Source organism: Geotrypetes seraphini, chromosome 1, assembly GCF_902459505.1.
Source record: "Geotrypetes seraphini chromosome 1, aGeoSer1.1, whole genome shotgun sequence".
In the NCBI taxonomy this organism is placed as follows: Eukaryota; Metazoa; Chordata; class Amphibia; order Gymnophiona; family Dermophiidae; genus Geotrypetes; species Geotrypetes seraphini.
The window spans coordinates 34,908,049-34,921,745 of record NC_047084.1 but is presented as its reverse complement, the minus strand read 5'-3'; the positions used below and the strand labels follow the sequence as shown (position 1 = coordinate 34,921,745).

At 44.3% G+C, this 13,697-nt stretch overlaps 1 protein-coding gene across 2 annotated transcripts in view; it reads left to right on the top strand.

Moving 5' to 3' along the window:
- CDK7 (cyclin dependent kinase 7) overlaps positions 1–13,697 on the top strand; it is a 104,878-nt gene that overhangs the window by 52,920 nt on the left and 38,261 nt on the right. For both annotated transcript variants that reach the window (XM_033929745.1, XM_033929736.1), the window contains exon 8: positions 10,065–10,164. In XM_033929745.1, the coding sequence (XP_033785636.1) occupies positions 10,065–10,164 (100 nt within the window). The remainder of the gene's footprint in view (positions 1–10,064; positions 10,165–13,697) is intronic.

Genomic DNA, 13,697 nt, shown 5'->3' with positions numbered 1-13,697 from the left:
AAGCTCTTTTTTAAAAACTAAATGTAAGTACAATGAGATTTCTTCTAAATTGGTAAGGAATGATATTTTTTCTCAACAAGCTTTGTATTATGGAAGCTCAAATAAGGTGGGAAGATTATTGGCAAATTATCTTAAAGCAAAAAAAGGAAGACAAAAATAAATGTAATTAAAGATGAAAAAAGAGATATTCTCAAATTGGACCTATTGTTAAAACAATTTTTAAATTTCTATAAAGCCCTTTATTCTTCTGAGCCTTATTTAGATAGAGAAAAGGATGGTTTAGAATTTTTTAAATTAATTGAGGGTCCAAAAATTCCTGATCATATAAAAAGAAGTCTGGAAGAGCCTATATCACTAAAAGAATTATAAACAGCATTGAAGTCCCTTAGAGTTGGGACCACTCTAAGGGACGGTGATGGTTTTACTGTAGAGTTCTATAAATCATTTCAAATTACCCTATTACCTCATTTATTAAGTTTATATCAGACTCAACTAACTAAAGGTTGCATTTCAAGTATTATGGCAGAATCATTAACTATTGTTTTGCCGAAGGCAAATAAAGATCCCACATTGGTTTCAAATTACAGGCCTATTCTTTAATTAATGTAGATGGGAAATTGTTGGCTAAACTTTTGGCTTTACATTTGGTCAAGGCTCTCCCTCATATAATTGGTATGCACTAAACAGGTTTTGTTGCTCAGAGACACTCTTCAAATAATACCAGATTGGCTTTTCATATGTTATATTTAATGAAAGCCATGAAAGTTCTGCATCTGTATCCTTGGATGCAGAGAAGGCCTTTGATAGGGTAGAGTGGGCCTTTATGTATCAGGCAATGGATTGGTTTGGTATAGGTTCAGGATTTATACAAATGATCCAAACGTTGTATAGCTCCCCTGTTGCTAGATTATATATTAATAATAATTTCTCGGAGAGTTTCAATTTGCAAAGGAGGATTAGACAAGGATGTCCCTTGTCTCCTTTACTTTTTGATATAGTACTAGAACCCTTATTATTAGCTATTCAACAGGTGAAGGAGATGCAGGGTATTCCGTGTTCTGGTCGGGAGTATAAGGTCTCTGCTTATGCAGATGATATACTACTTTATTTGAGGAATCCTGGAATGACCATTCCATGTTTGCTTGAATTGATAGAGAAATTTGGGAAATTTTCAGGATATAAAATAAACTGGAATAAATCAGAAGTTCTTCCTTTAAATGTACATTGTACAAAAGGTTTATTTGATTCATTTCCCTTTCTCTGGAAAGAGGAAGGAATAAAATATTTAGGTATTTGGATAAAAAACACGCTAGAAGATCCAATGAAGGTAAATGAAAAATCTTTATTGCAAAAGGTAACAGAATTGTGTGAGCAATGGAATCCTTTACATCTGTTTTGGTGGGGGAGAGTCCAAACTATTAAGATGATGATTTTGCCTGTTGGTAATCAAATGGGTATGATACCAGTTTTTTTTCAGGGGTCTTTTTATAAAAAATTAAATAGTATTCTTAGAAAATTTATTTGGCTGGGTAAAATTGCTAGAATTGCCTTAGTGTCTTTACAAAAGCCAATTGTGGGGGGTCATGTGATGCAGCCTGTCTGAGCAGACGCGAGAACGGAGAGCTCCTGCCCCACGGACACATAAACCGCGATTACCTTATCTTTTCCTGCACCCGGAAGGGGACTGCACGATTATTAAGTTGGGAATTCCCCTCTTATTTCAGGCGACCCTTTCGAGCGTTTAAATTGGAGCGGGGTATGCTAGTAAAAGCAGCAAAAGGCACCCGGGATAAGCCCACTCTCACCCCCTCCAAGATGGCGGCGGAATTGGCCAATTTTACTATACCCGCCGGAGACTGGATCGCTGACATCACGCGATCGGTCTCCGCGGCGCTGGCGGACAGACTCAATAAGATTCAGTCGGCTGTGGATGAGATGAACAAGAAATTTGATTCCCACAGCCGACGACTCACAGATGTAGAACAGCGAGTGTCCGACCAAGAAGACACGTGTGCGGACCTGACCGCCCAGGTGGCTGAACTGCAGAAAACTTCCCAGGAGTTGCTGGCCTCCTTGGAGGAGCAGGAGAACAGAAGCTGCCGAAACAACTTGCGGATGGTCGGGCTCCCGGAGACGGTAAGCGATTACGATCTGTACACCGTCTTTAGTAAGTGGCTACCTGAACACCTGGACTTGGCGGGGGGTGCCGAGGGCTTTGCCTGTGAGCGTGCCCACCGCATCGGAGCCTGGCCTGCGGAGGGGGGGAGAGCGAGGACTGACATAGCCCGCTTCGCCTGCTGGAGGGAAAAGGAGATGATCCTCCGGGCCTTTCGCAGGGCGGGGGCCCTGGATTACAAGGGCTCTCGGATTCTCCTCTTCAATGATTACTCCGTGCGGGTGGCGGCCCAGCGCAAGACCATGGCGCCCTTCTGCACGGACCTCCACAATAAGGGAATCAAGTTCGCCCTGGTTTACCCAGCAAAGATCTGGATCTGGCATGATGGTAAAACCCTCAATATAACCACTGGAGAGGAAGCCAAGGCGTTTCTGGCCAAACTGCCTGCCTGAAGTACTAGGTGTGAGTACCTCTACCACCTATTTTCTGTGTTATCCATCAGACAGCTGTGGGCACTAGAGGCCCGGATCGCAGGGCTGACACCTACCTACCTACTTTCACATACACGGTTCGGGGATGAAAGACCCTGGCTACAGAGGTGGGACCACCTTTTTCCTGCTTGAACCCTGCCTCAGAGGATTTGCTCGGGAGGAATGCGCAGGGCCTTAGTTTCTAGCGCCTGCTGGGATTCCTATACCACCTCTATACCATGTCCCATCTTGAGGATCCTTTGAGACAGATTCGGAGGTGGAATTCCTGGCCAATTCAGCAGTCTCTTGGCTATACATATAGACCCTGTACAGAACTTGTTATGGATCTGTTACTGACTTATGATTATGACTAATGCCTTGCGACTTAGGCTTTTACCTTGTTTTTGGGGTTGTACAGTCCTTCGGGATGCAGAAGGGGAGTTTACTGGGGGTAGGGGGAGGTCTCAGGACAGGCTGGGGGGTACATATGGGAATGTATGCTGGTAGGGAGGGTGCAGCATGGGGGGTTGGGGATGGGGGAGGTGGGTTGCTGGGGGGATTCGGGGTAGGGTGTGTGTGTGGGGGTTTGTGTATGATTCGGTGGTGTGTGTGTGGGGGGGATGTGTGGGGGTATTGACCGATGGGTTGTGGGGCACACCAATAGCGAGGGCAGCGGAGCTTAGCTGGGAGGCTTCGCATGCGCCTAATTGTTCTAATTGCACATGTTTAGTTTCTGTATGGCTTGCGGAGAATGGATGACTCTTTATACACACGGACGGAAGTTTCCCTCTGGGTTTCTGCGAGGTATACTGTTTCCTTCACTTTGCTATGGCTGATCTAAAGGTTGTCACCTTTAACGTTAATGGCATCAGGTCCCCAGTAAAAAGGTCTCGCATACTTACTAGCTTGCGTAAGCTGAATGCGGATGTGGCTTTTTTGCAGGAGACCCACCTAACTCAGATCGAGCATTCCAAATTGCGGAGACAATGGGTCGGGGAAGTCTACTCCTCCACTTCTGGGGGCCAGCAGCTGGGAGTGGCAATTCTGCTTCACAAGCGGCTGCCTTTCATCCTGCACAAACAGCTGACGGATCGGGAGGGGAGATATGCAGTTGTTTTGGGGGAAGTGTGGGGTCTTAAGCTACTTCTTTGTAACTTGTATGCCCCGAATTCCTACTATCATAAATTTTTTTCCACAGTCTTCTCTATGATATCGGCTCACCCAGAATACCAGGTGATCTTGGGGGGAGATATGAACATCACTGCAGACCCAGGGGTGGATTGTAAACTGCCCAGGGGCAGCTTGAGGGACCATGACAACAAGGGTGTGGGATTCCTGACCCAACACTTAGGTCTGGTGGACGTTTGGCGGGCACTTCACCCGTACGACTCGGACTTTACTTTTTATTCCCACGTCCATAAAGTGTACGCCCGACTGGATTACATCTTACTCGATCAACGGCTGTTCTCCAGGGCTACTAAGTCGGACATTGTGGAATCCACGGTTTCTGATCATGCCACTGTAGATCTTACATTGACCATTGCAGCTGGCAGCAAAGCTTCTTCCTGGAAAATGGCGCTGTACTTGTACCATGACCAGGAATTTCGGACTTTCTTGCGGGAACGCTGGGTGGACTATCAGGCCACCAACGCTACACCTGAGATAGGGCCGGTGTCTTTTTGGTACGCCTCCAAGGCAGTCCTGAGGGGGGCACGTGATAGCATACACGGCTGCCAAGCGTCGGGCTCGGGGGACAGAGCTTTTATCGCTAACACGCCAGCTGCATGCTTTCCGCAGGGCCCATATTTCTTCTCTGTCGGACTCCGATAGATTGGACTATAAAAACATACGAGAACACATTGAGACCTTACTCCATCAGCGGGCAGAACAGACCCTTTCGTTTCAACGGTATAATCTGCATAGGTGGGGGGGGCAAGACGGGGAAACTTCTGGCCAATTTAGTGCGACCCTACAAAAAGCGCCAACTCGTCACTGCAATCCGCGACGCCTCGGGAGCTAGGCACGAGGGGGAAAGTCAAATTGCAGAACAGTTTGTCAGGTACTACGAGACCCTGTATGGAAAGCACCAGCTGGATGAGACTGCCCTCGCGGACTTTTTCCAGGGCCTATCTTTACCGCACCTGGAGGAAGAACAGGCTGCCTCACTAAGCCAACTTATCTCCAAGGCTGAAATCTGTGTCTCCATTCGGTCGCTCAAATTGGCGAAAGCTCCGGGCCCGGATGGGTTCGGACCTGAATATTACCGGATTCTCGAGGACCTGGTGGCGTAGCCTCTGTGTGCAATGTATAATGCGGTGGCGGAGACGGGAAGCTCCTTCCCGGATAATATGGCTCACATAGTTCTGCTCCCTAAGCCGGGTAAGGACCCAGATCTGGTAGGGTCGTTCCGCCCTATATCCCTCCTAGATCAGGACATTAAACTCCTAGCCGTGACTCCGGCGCGCCGCTTAAATCGCTATCTCCCCTACCTCATTCACCCAGACCAGGTTGGGTTTGTACCGGGTCGCTACGCCTCTATGAATTTGCTGAAGGTCTTGGGCGTGATTCATGACAGGGTGGGTCGGGGGGGCCTGGAGGCGGTGGCAGGACTGGATATGGAAAAGGCGTTCGACAGCATTTCCTGGGATAATCTTTTTTGGGTGCTGCGCAGGGGTGGTTTCCAGGGTGAGTTTCTGGACTGGGTGACGGCTTTATACCACAACCCTAGGGCGCGACTACTGATTAATGGGGGTCTAACTGTAGATTTTGGCCTGCAGAGGGGTACAAGACAGGGCTGCTCTCTTTCCCCACTTTTATTTCTTTTGGCTATCGAACCCCTAGCAGCAAAAATCCGGCAGGATGAGACTATTCAGGGCATTGTGCTGAGGGGGCAGGAATGCAAAATCAGCCTCTTTGCTGATGACATCTTACTATATATGGACCAGGCTCCCCTGCATCTGCCCAGAGCTTTGGCAGTGATACGAGCCTTTGGTGCTTTGTCGGGTTTACAAGTTAACTGTAGCAAGTCGGAACTCTTACTGCTGTCCGGGGGTCCGGCGGAGCCTTGGCATGCAGTGTTACCTATTGCTCCCGCGAACAAGCCAATGCGCTATTTGGGAATATTCCTTAGTACTGACTTGCCTACACTTTACAATGCCAATGTTCGGCGCCTCCTTGAGGCCATTGGCAAGTTGTGTCAAGCCTGGCAGGAGCTACCGTTGGGCGTCTTGGGACAGGTAGCCTTGGTGAAGATGGTTTTGGTCCCGAAACTTCTGTACCCCTTGCAGACTATGCCCCTATGGCTTAGTCGGCGGGACGAACTTGCTTTTAAGTCCACTATCTCTCGCTTTATTTGGAGGTCCTGAGCCCCTAGGATAGCGATGACCAAGCTCACCTTGGACAAATGTCTGGGGGGCCTTAATGTCCCAGATATCCGGCTCTACAATGTTGCGTCTCTCCTTCGCTGGATCCATGAGGGTTACATTGGGTGTTGTCGCTACTCCCCTCAGGGCTGGTTGGCGGGCTGGAGTTCCCCTTTTCATTTTTTGAACACGCTACATCGTCAAGAGGACCCCGGGAGGCGGTACCTGATCTGCTTTCGCTTTTTATGTCCATTTCGGTTGGCATGGCGCTGTCGCCGGAGGTGTCCCCTTTTATACGTCTGGAGGGCAACTCCAGGTTTCTGCCGGGCTGGGGCGCTTCCGTATTCAAGTATTGGGCAGGACGAGGCTGTGCAGCGATGGAGGACTTACTTGAATTATCCCCCGCAGGTTTCCCAACCTTTCAGCAAGTACGTGACGCATGGGGCCTTCCCTCTTGGTATTTATTTTCTTACTTCCAATTACGTCACTACTGGGATGCTGAGCGTAGGGGTGGTGATGGGGTTTGGGTTAAGGGCCCTTTAGATACTCTCTTTTCGGCTACCCCATCAATAGCTAACTCTCTCGCCCACTGGTACCGAGTCCTTAAATCGTCTCTTTCCCTCTCGTTGCTTACTCCTGTGCGCTCTTCATGGGAACGGGATTTGGGACAGGACATTTCTGAACCTCAATTCTTGGCCTGTTTTAGCACTTTATACTCGTACACTAAATCCGCTGACTTCCAAGAACTCCAGTATAAGATCCTGCATCGTGCCTATTTCACTGCACAGAGAGGGGCGCGTCTGGGGCTTTGGGGCAGTGATTCTTGTGTTAAATGCAAGAACCGGGTGGGTACGTACCTCCACTCTTTTCTGGAATGCCCCCGACTGAGTATCTGGCAGGAGGCTCTTCACTTACTGGAGCGCGCTGTGCAGCGTACTGTCGAATGGGACTATGGGTTCCTCCTTCTGGGTCTGCAGACCTCCCTCCAGGATCAGGGTTTCACTATCCCTCAATGCAGATTCTTTTACAATGTTATTCTCGTAGTGAAGAAATTGATTTTGACTTATTGGATGTCGGTGGAATCACCTCCGATACCCCACTGGAGGAGTAGACTTTGGGAAGTGGCTCAGTTTGAAATTCGATCTTATGCTAGGTCTCCGAGTGTGCTTAAGCAGCATTACGTTGGTCTGTGGGAACGACTGAGGGACCTGGTGCCATCGCGGGAACAGGCCGGGGGACTGGCGCCTGATTAACTCTTTTCTGTGTTTCCACTGTAGCACCCCTGATGTTCCAATATTTCTTCTTTTTGTCATGTTTTGGTGCCCCAGGGATGGGGGGAGGGTGGGGAGGGGAGGGTTGGTGATGCTTGGGGGAATGTATGTTCTGTTGAGTGGAGTGGATGGTGCAGTGTGTGTGTGGTGATGCGAGTCATATATGGTTCTTTGGGGTTGTTTGTATATTACAAAAAGGTGAAGGGTCACTGTCCCTGATGGGCGGTTTTTCTTCTTCTGTTGTCCTTCGCTGCCTTTGCCTCCGATGCCCTCATTGCTCTTTTTCTAGTAGTTACACCTTGTATTAGTGTGGGGGGCTCCTATGGGAGGCATCGCCTCTGTTTCTCCATCTTTTGTTTGTAATGGACAACTTTTGATTCTTTGTTGTTTGCTGTTGCGCCCTGTTGGATGGTGTATTTTTCACTGCTAATAAACATAATAAAAAAAAAACAAAAGCCAATTGTGGAGGGAGGGGTAAATTTTCCCAATTTCTATAGGTATCATCAAGCCTATATTATGCGCCAGGGTATGTATTGGGACCTCCCAGAGCTCATGGAAAAGCTCCCAGACTGGTTGTGGTTGGAATGGCAGCTCTTGTTTCCTCTTAGGCTCGGTCATGTTCTTAGTATCAAAATGCCTAGAGTGTATAAAGAAAACAGAATATTAATAGATACGTGGAAAACTTTATGATATCTCAATAATTTCACACCTATTCCAATTAAAAAATCTACAAATCAATCTATATGGCTAAACGCCAAGATTCAAATAGGCGGGTTTAAGATCGTCTGGAAGTATTGGATAAAAGCAGGTATACGCACGTTAGATGATATATCTAATGATAAATTGCTTGATTTTTCATGGTTGCAACATACATTTGGTCTTGATAAATCACAAAGTTATAGGTGGTTGCAACTGAAGCAGGCTATTCAGGTGGGGTTCCCTGAATGGAAAAATATTAATGCTCAATTTAGTTTAGAGTTCTTATGCTTTCAGGCGGACTTCCTGGGACACCAGGCCGCACAGTGGTACAAATTAATATCTGGATATATGAATAAAAAACCAAAAATATAGTTTGCAAGTTTTATGTTTCCAGGCGGATTTCTTGGGACACCAAGCCGCAAAATGGTATAAATTAATATATGGATTTCTAAATAAAAAAAAAAAAACTGGACTTAGAGATATTTGGAGCATTGAGATTGGACAGACAATTTCTGCATCTCAATGGCCAAGATTCTGGTCCTGGAGATTAAGATTAACAAAGTCAGCATCTATGAGTCAAACATGGATATTTTTATTACATAGAGTGTTATGGACCCCGACGCGCTTGGAAAAAATAGATAATACTAGATCTAATAGATGCTGGCATTGTAAAATAGAAGAAGGGACATTAGATCATTTAATTTTTTTTTGTCCTTGCATAAAAGCCTTTTGGAATTTAATTTGGCCCCAAATTAACATATTACTAGAAAATCATATTGGTCTCTCATATGATACCATATTATTTGGTACTGCAATGAGAACACAAAGTCCAATATCAGCAAACAATAACAAATTGCTTTTAATATTGACAGGAGTTGCCATGCAGCAAATCACACAAAATTGGAAGGATTATACCAAGCTAAATTATACATTCTGGTGGAACTCGGTGTGTCACATTTACAAAATGGAGAAAATATTGGCATTACAACAAGGAAATATAAAAAATTTTAAGAAAATATGGGATCCATTGACAAAATATTCTAAAGATCAGATATCTTAACACATTGATAATAATAATATAGGGTTAGGGAGGGAAATATAGAAATTAATATGAGAAAAAATGAAAAAACAAATAAAAGGGGAAAGGGATTCAATATATATGATATGATATTGTACATACAACTATAATTATTATAAATTAAATATTATGCTATTCATTTATTGTAAGAATGAAAATTTTATAAATAAAAATTTAAAATAAAAAAAAACCAAAAACTGGACTCAGGGACATTTGGAGCATTGAGATTAAGCATCAAATTACTGCGTCTCAATGGCCACGAATTTGGTCTTGGAGGATGAAATGTACAATGTCTGCATCTATGAGACAAACATGGTTTTTCCTGTTGCATAGAGCATTCTGGATCCCTGTTCGTTTACAAAAATTAGATTGCTCTAAGTCTAATAGATGTTGGCATTGTCATCTCGAAGCTGGGACTTTAGATCATTTATTGTTCTATTGTCCATTTATTTTGGCTGTTTGGAAATCGTTTTGGGGCCAAATAAATTGCTTGTTAGAGAATCATGTGGCATTATTGTATGACACTGTTTTACTTGACATGTCTATGAGCTAAGAGCCAAATATCTTCCAAAAATAATAAACTTTTACTGATTCTGATAGGAGTTGCCATTCAACAAATAACGTATAATTGGAAAGATTGAAAAAGACTGAATTATAGTTTTTGGTGGAGTTCAGTGTGTCACATGTATAAAATGGAAAGAGCGTTAACTCTTCAAAATGGATATTTCAATAAGTTTAAGGATGTGTGGGGGCCATTGATAAATTATTGTAAAGAATAGTTATCATTTTTCTCTGATTTTACATAAATGAAAGATTGGGGAGGGGGGGTTGACTTTTTATTATTGGTTATGAAGGGAATGAATGATTTTATTATATTGTATGTATTAAATGATATTAGAATGGTGGGTGGGAAGGGGATACATTTTATTTTGGGAAAAATTTGTGGTGTTTCAAGTGATATGTTAAGTTAATTTATTATTACTTTCTGTACACTTGATGATGTAAATATAAAATGAATAAAGAATATAAAAAGAATATAATGCAAAAATTTTCCTGCTTGACTTTTAGATGGTATCGGTCTCCGGAGCTACTCTTTGGTGCTAGAATGTATGGTGTGGGTGTGGATATGTGGGCTGTTGGCTGCATATTAGCAGAGCTGCTTCTAAGGGTAAGTCATATGAGCACTGTATTACATTTGGAATCTGGAATAAAACTGAACTGTAGCTTATTAAATGTTTACTTCTTGGAGAGGTTCTTTATAATGCCTTAGTTTGAGGCAAGTTTTTAGCTTCATAGGAATTCTATGAGCGTTGGGAGCAGCACGGAGCATTCAGCGCAGCTCCCTGCGCTAATAACTGCTATCGCAGTTTAGTAAAAGGGGGGGGGGGGAAGTGATTTGTACAAAAATGTAATAAAACAGTTCCAACCAATTATTTTAACAGAAAGATTGTACTTGGACCCCCACCCAAAAAACCCCCCACAAAACATACAAATCCATTTACACTATTGATTTTTATTTTTCTCTATTCCTCCCTCCCCAATATATCCCACTCCTGAACTCCCCGCCTCTAACCCTTCAGGACAGTGGATAAAAACTTTGCTGGAGATACACCAATCTCAGTGTTTGTTGTCTTAAGGTCTCCTAAGAAGACTAAATTCCAAGGTCTAACTACTTATGGGGAAGTTGGACTCTTATACTAACCTCATCTCCATCAATAAATAGCCTTGGAGTACATAACTATCAGCTGGGTAGTTCAGGATTTTGTCTTCCCTCCCCACTGACCAGGGTCGGTGTTGGAGTGCAAACAGGGCAGTTGTCCCGAGCTCCAAAGCTCCAGTGGACCCCGCAGTCAAGACATCTCTTCCCCTTGTGCCCATCTCTCTCACTTCCCCTCACCTTCCTGGTCTCCTTTCAAAATCCAGGTGTTCTTTTTTAGAGGGGCCCTGACATGGCAGCCACTCTTTTGCTGCCAGCAGCTGCCTGTAGTTTTCCCTCTGCTGTAACTTCCTGTTTCCACCTGGGCAGATCATGGCAGATCAGGGAAAACTTCAGAGCAGCCGCCAGAAGCTTGAGAGAATGGCTGCCGCACCAAGACCACTCTGAAAAAGAACATTTGAATGTTGAAAGGAGACTGGGAAGGTGAGGAGAAGTGAGGGAGATGGACACAAGGGGACGAGATGTCTGGACTGTGGGGCCTCCTGGAGCTGTTTTAGGTTGGCTCAAGGAAGGGGAGGATGAGAGAGATGAGAAAATGCAGACCAGAGGTGGGGAGAAGGACTAGAAAAACAAATTATGAAATAGGGTTGGGGGGAGAGAGAGATGGTGGACAGTGGGAGGAATGGGATTAAAAGTGCTTAGGCAGCCCTCAAATTTGGAGGGGGCAGGGGTAAACTCTGGGGGGAGGGGGTCAATATATTTCTCCTCCACCCCCTCCCGGCAGGTGGACATGCATTTTATTTTCCTCTCCCACCTCCTATGATCCGGTGTTTCTCTCCTTTCCTTCCTTCTCATGGTCTGGCATGTCTTTCCCTTTCTGCATGGTCCCGTGTCATGCAGAGAGAAAACTTCCTGGTCAGTAAGAGGAGGAGCCAGACCATGGGGTGGAGGGAAAGGAGAGAGATACTAGACTGCATAGATTGTGGGGTAGGGGGAATGCCAGACAGTATATGTAACTTGTAACTTCGCTGTAAATGTACAGTCTCTTCATCTGTTAACCACATAGAACTTCCATGGTAATGCGGTATACAAGAATAAAGTTATTATTATTATTATTATAATATGCATTGCCACTGGGGGAGCCTGAGCCAAGAATGGGGGAGCCTGGGTTCCCAACCTTCCGCGCCCCCCCCCCCCTACCCCTGGGAGGGAAGAGAATGTCAGATGTTGAACCCAAGGGTGACAGACAGGCCTAGGGAGGGAAAGATGCTTGTATAGGGACGCATTTGAGACATAGATAGCATAATTCTTCTATCATTAAAGCACATGCTCTAATACTTAATTTTAATCAGACTGTACGTATAGGTCGTAATCTCCTTTACCTCTTTTCCACGTTTTCCATGTTTAACCATGCTTTCAAGATTAATTTCTATTACCCTCCAGTTGTTTTTTTTCCCTTAAATGTATCTCTATCTTCTTTAAAGATTGTAGTCCACCCTCCATTCCTTTTGTACTGGTAATTATTTGTTCATATACACTATATGTTTATTTGTATAAAATTGTTTTATTGTTTGTTTCCTAATTTTAAATTGTTATATGCATTGAAGTATTTGACACTGCGTGTACAACAAATTTTTAATAAACTTGAAACTTGATGGAACGGCAGTTGAGAAGAACAAGAAATATGTTGAAACGGGATGAGAAGGAGGGAGAGAGGAGAGTAAATGTTGGAAGGGGGGTGGGAGGAAGGGGGGCTGGATCATAGGGTGAGAGGAGGAAAGAACAAGAGCAATGTTGGAGGGAAGAGAGGAGGTGAGGTGATGTATCATGGGGGCAGAGACAGGAGGGAAGATAGATGGGATAGGAAGATGGTGGAGGAAAAAGGACAGGGAGATGTCAGGCCATGAGAGAGAGGGAGAGGAGATGCTGGGCTACAATAATGGAGGGAAGGGATATACTTGAAACAGTGAAATCTTATGGGAAAGACCAAGGATGGGAGTGGCAAGGAGATTGAGAGGAGAAGAATAATTACAGAAGTAGAAATGTGGTATTAAGGAGTAGAGAGGCGGATAGTGAGTACAGAGGTAGAAATTTAGTATTGAGAATTAGATGAAAGATACAAGGGTATAGGAGACTAGGGAAAGTGTGAGATGGGAAATGGGAGAGCTATAGCATGAGAAAAGAGATGGGAAGTTGATAGGTAGCTGAAAAGTAGAAAGAAGGAAAGGGTGACATTTGAGTGGATGGAGATGCAGAAAAGAAAAAAAAAAGAGCGAAAGAGATCAGTATATTAAAAACAGGGATAGTGAGGGAATGAAACATGACAGGAAAGAGGAGAAAAGACATGGACAGCTGCTGGCTTCGTTACAGCAGCAGCACAAAAAGGAGAAATATCCGTTTCAGAGGGTAGAACTCTGACAGAAGTGCCTTGTCTGCTCTTTCATAACATAAGAGTTGCTATACTGGGACAGACTGAAGGTCCATCAAGCCCAGTATCCTGTTTCCAAGTACCTGACAAAGTCCCAAGGAATAAAATAGATTTTACACTGTTTGTTCTAGGAATAGGTCATCTGGGACCGGTGCTATTTAACTTATTTATAAACGATCTAGAAATTGGAATGATTAGTGAGGTGATTAAATTTGCAGATGACACTAAACTGTTTAAAGTTGTTGAAACACATGCAGCGTGTGAAAAATTACAGGCGGACCTTAGGAAATTGGAAGACTGGGCATTCAAATTGCAGATGAAATTTAATGTGGACAAATGCAAAGTGATGCACATTGGGAAGAATAACCTGAATCACAGTTACCGGATACTAGGGTCCACCTTGGTGGTTAGCGCCCAAGGAAAGGATATGGGTATCATTGTAGACAATATGATGAAACCTTCCTCCCAATGTGTGGCGGTGACCAAAAAAGCAAATAGGATGTTGGGAATTATTAAAAAAGGAATGGTTAACAAGACTAAGAATTTCATAATGCCCCTGTATTGCTCCATGGTGCGACCTCATCTGGAGTATTGCATTCAGTTCTTGTCTCCTTAT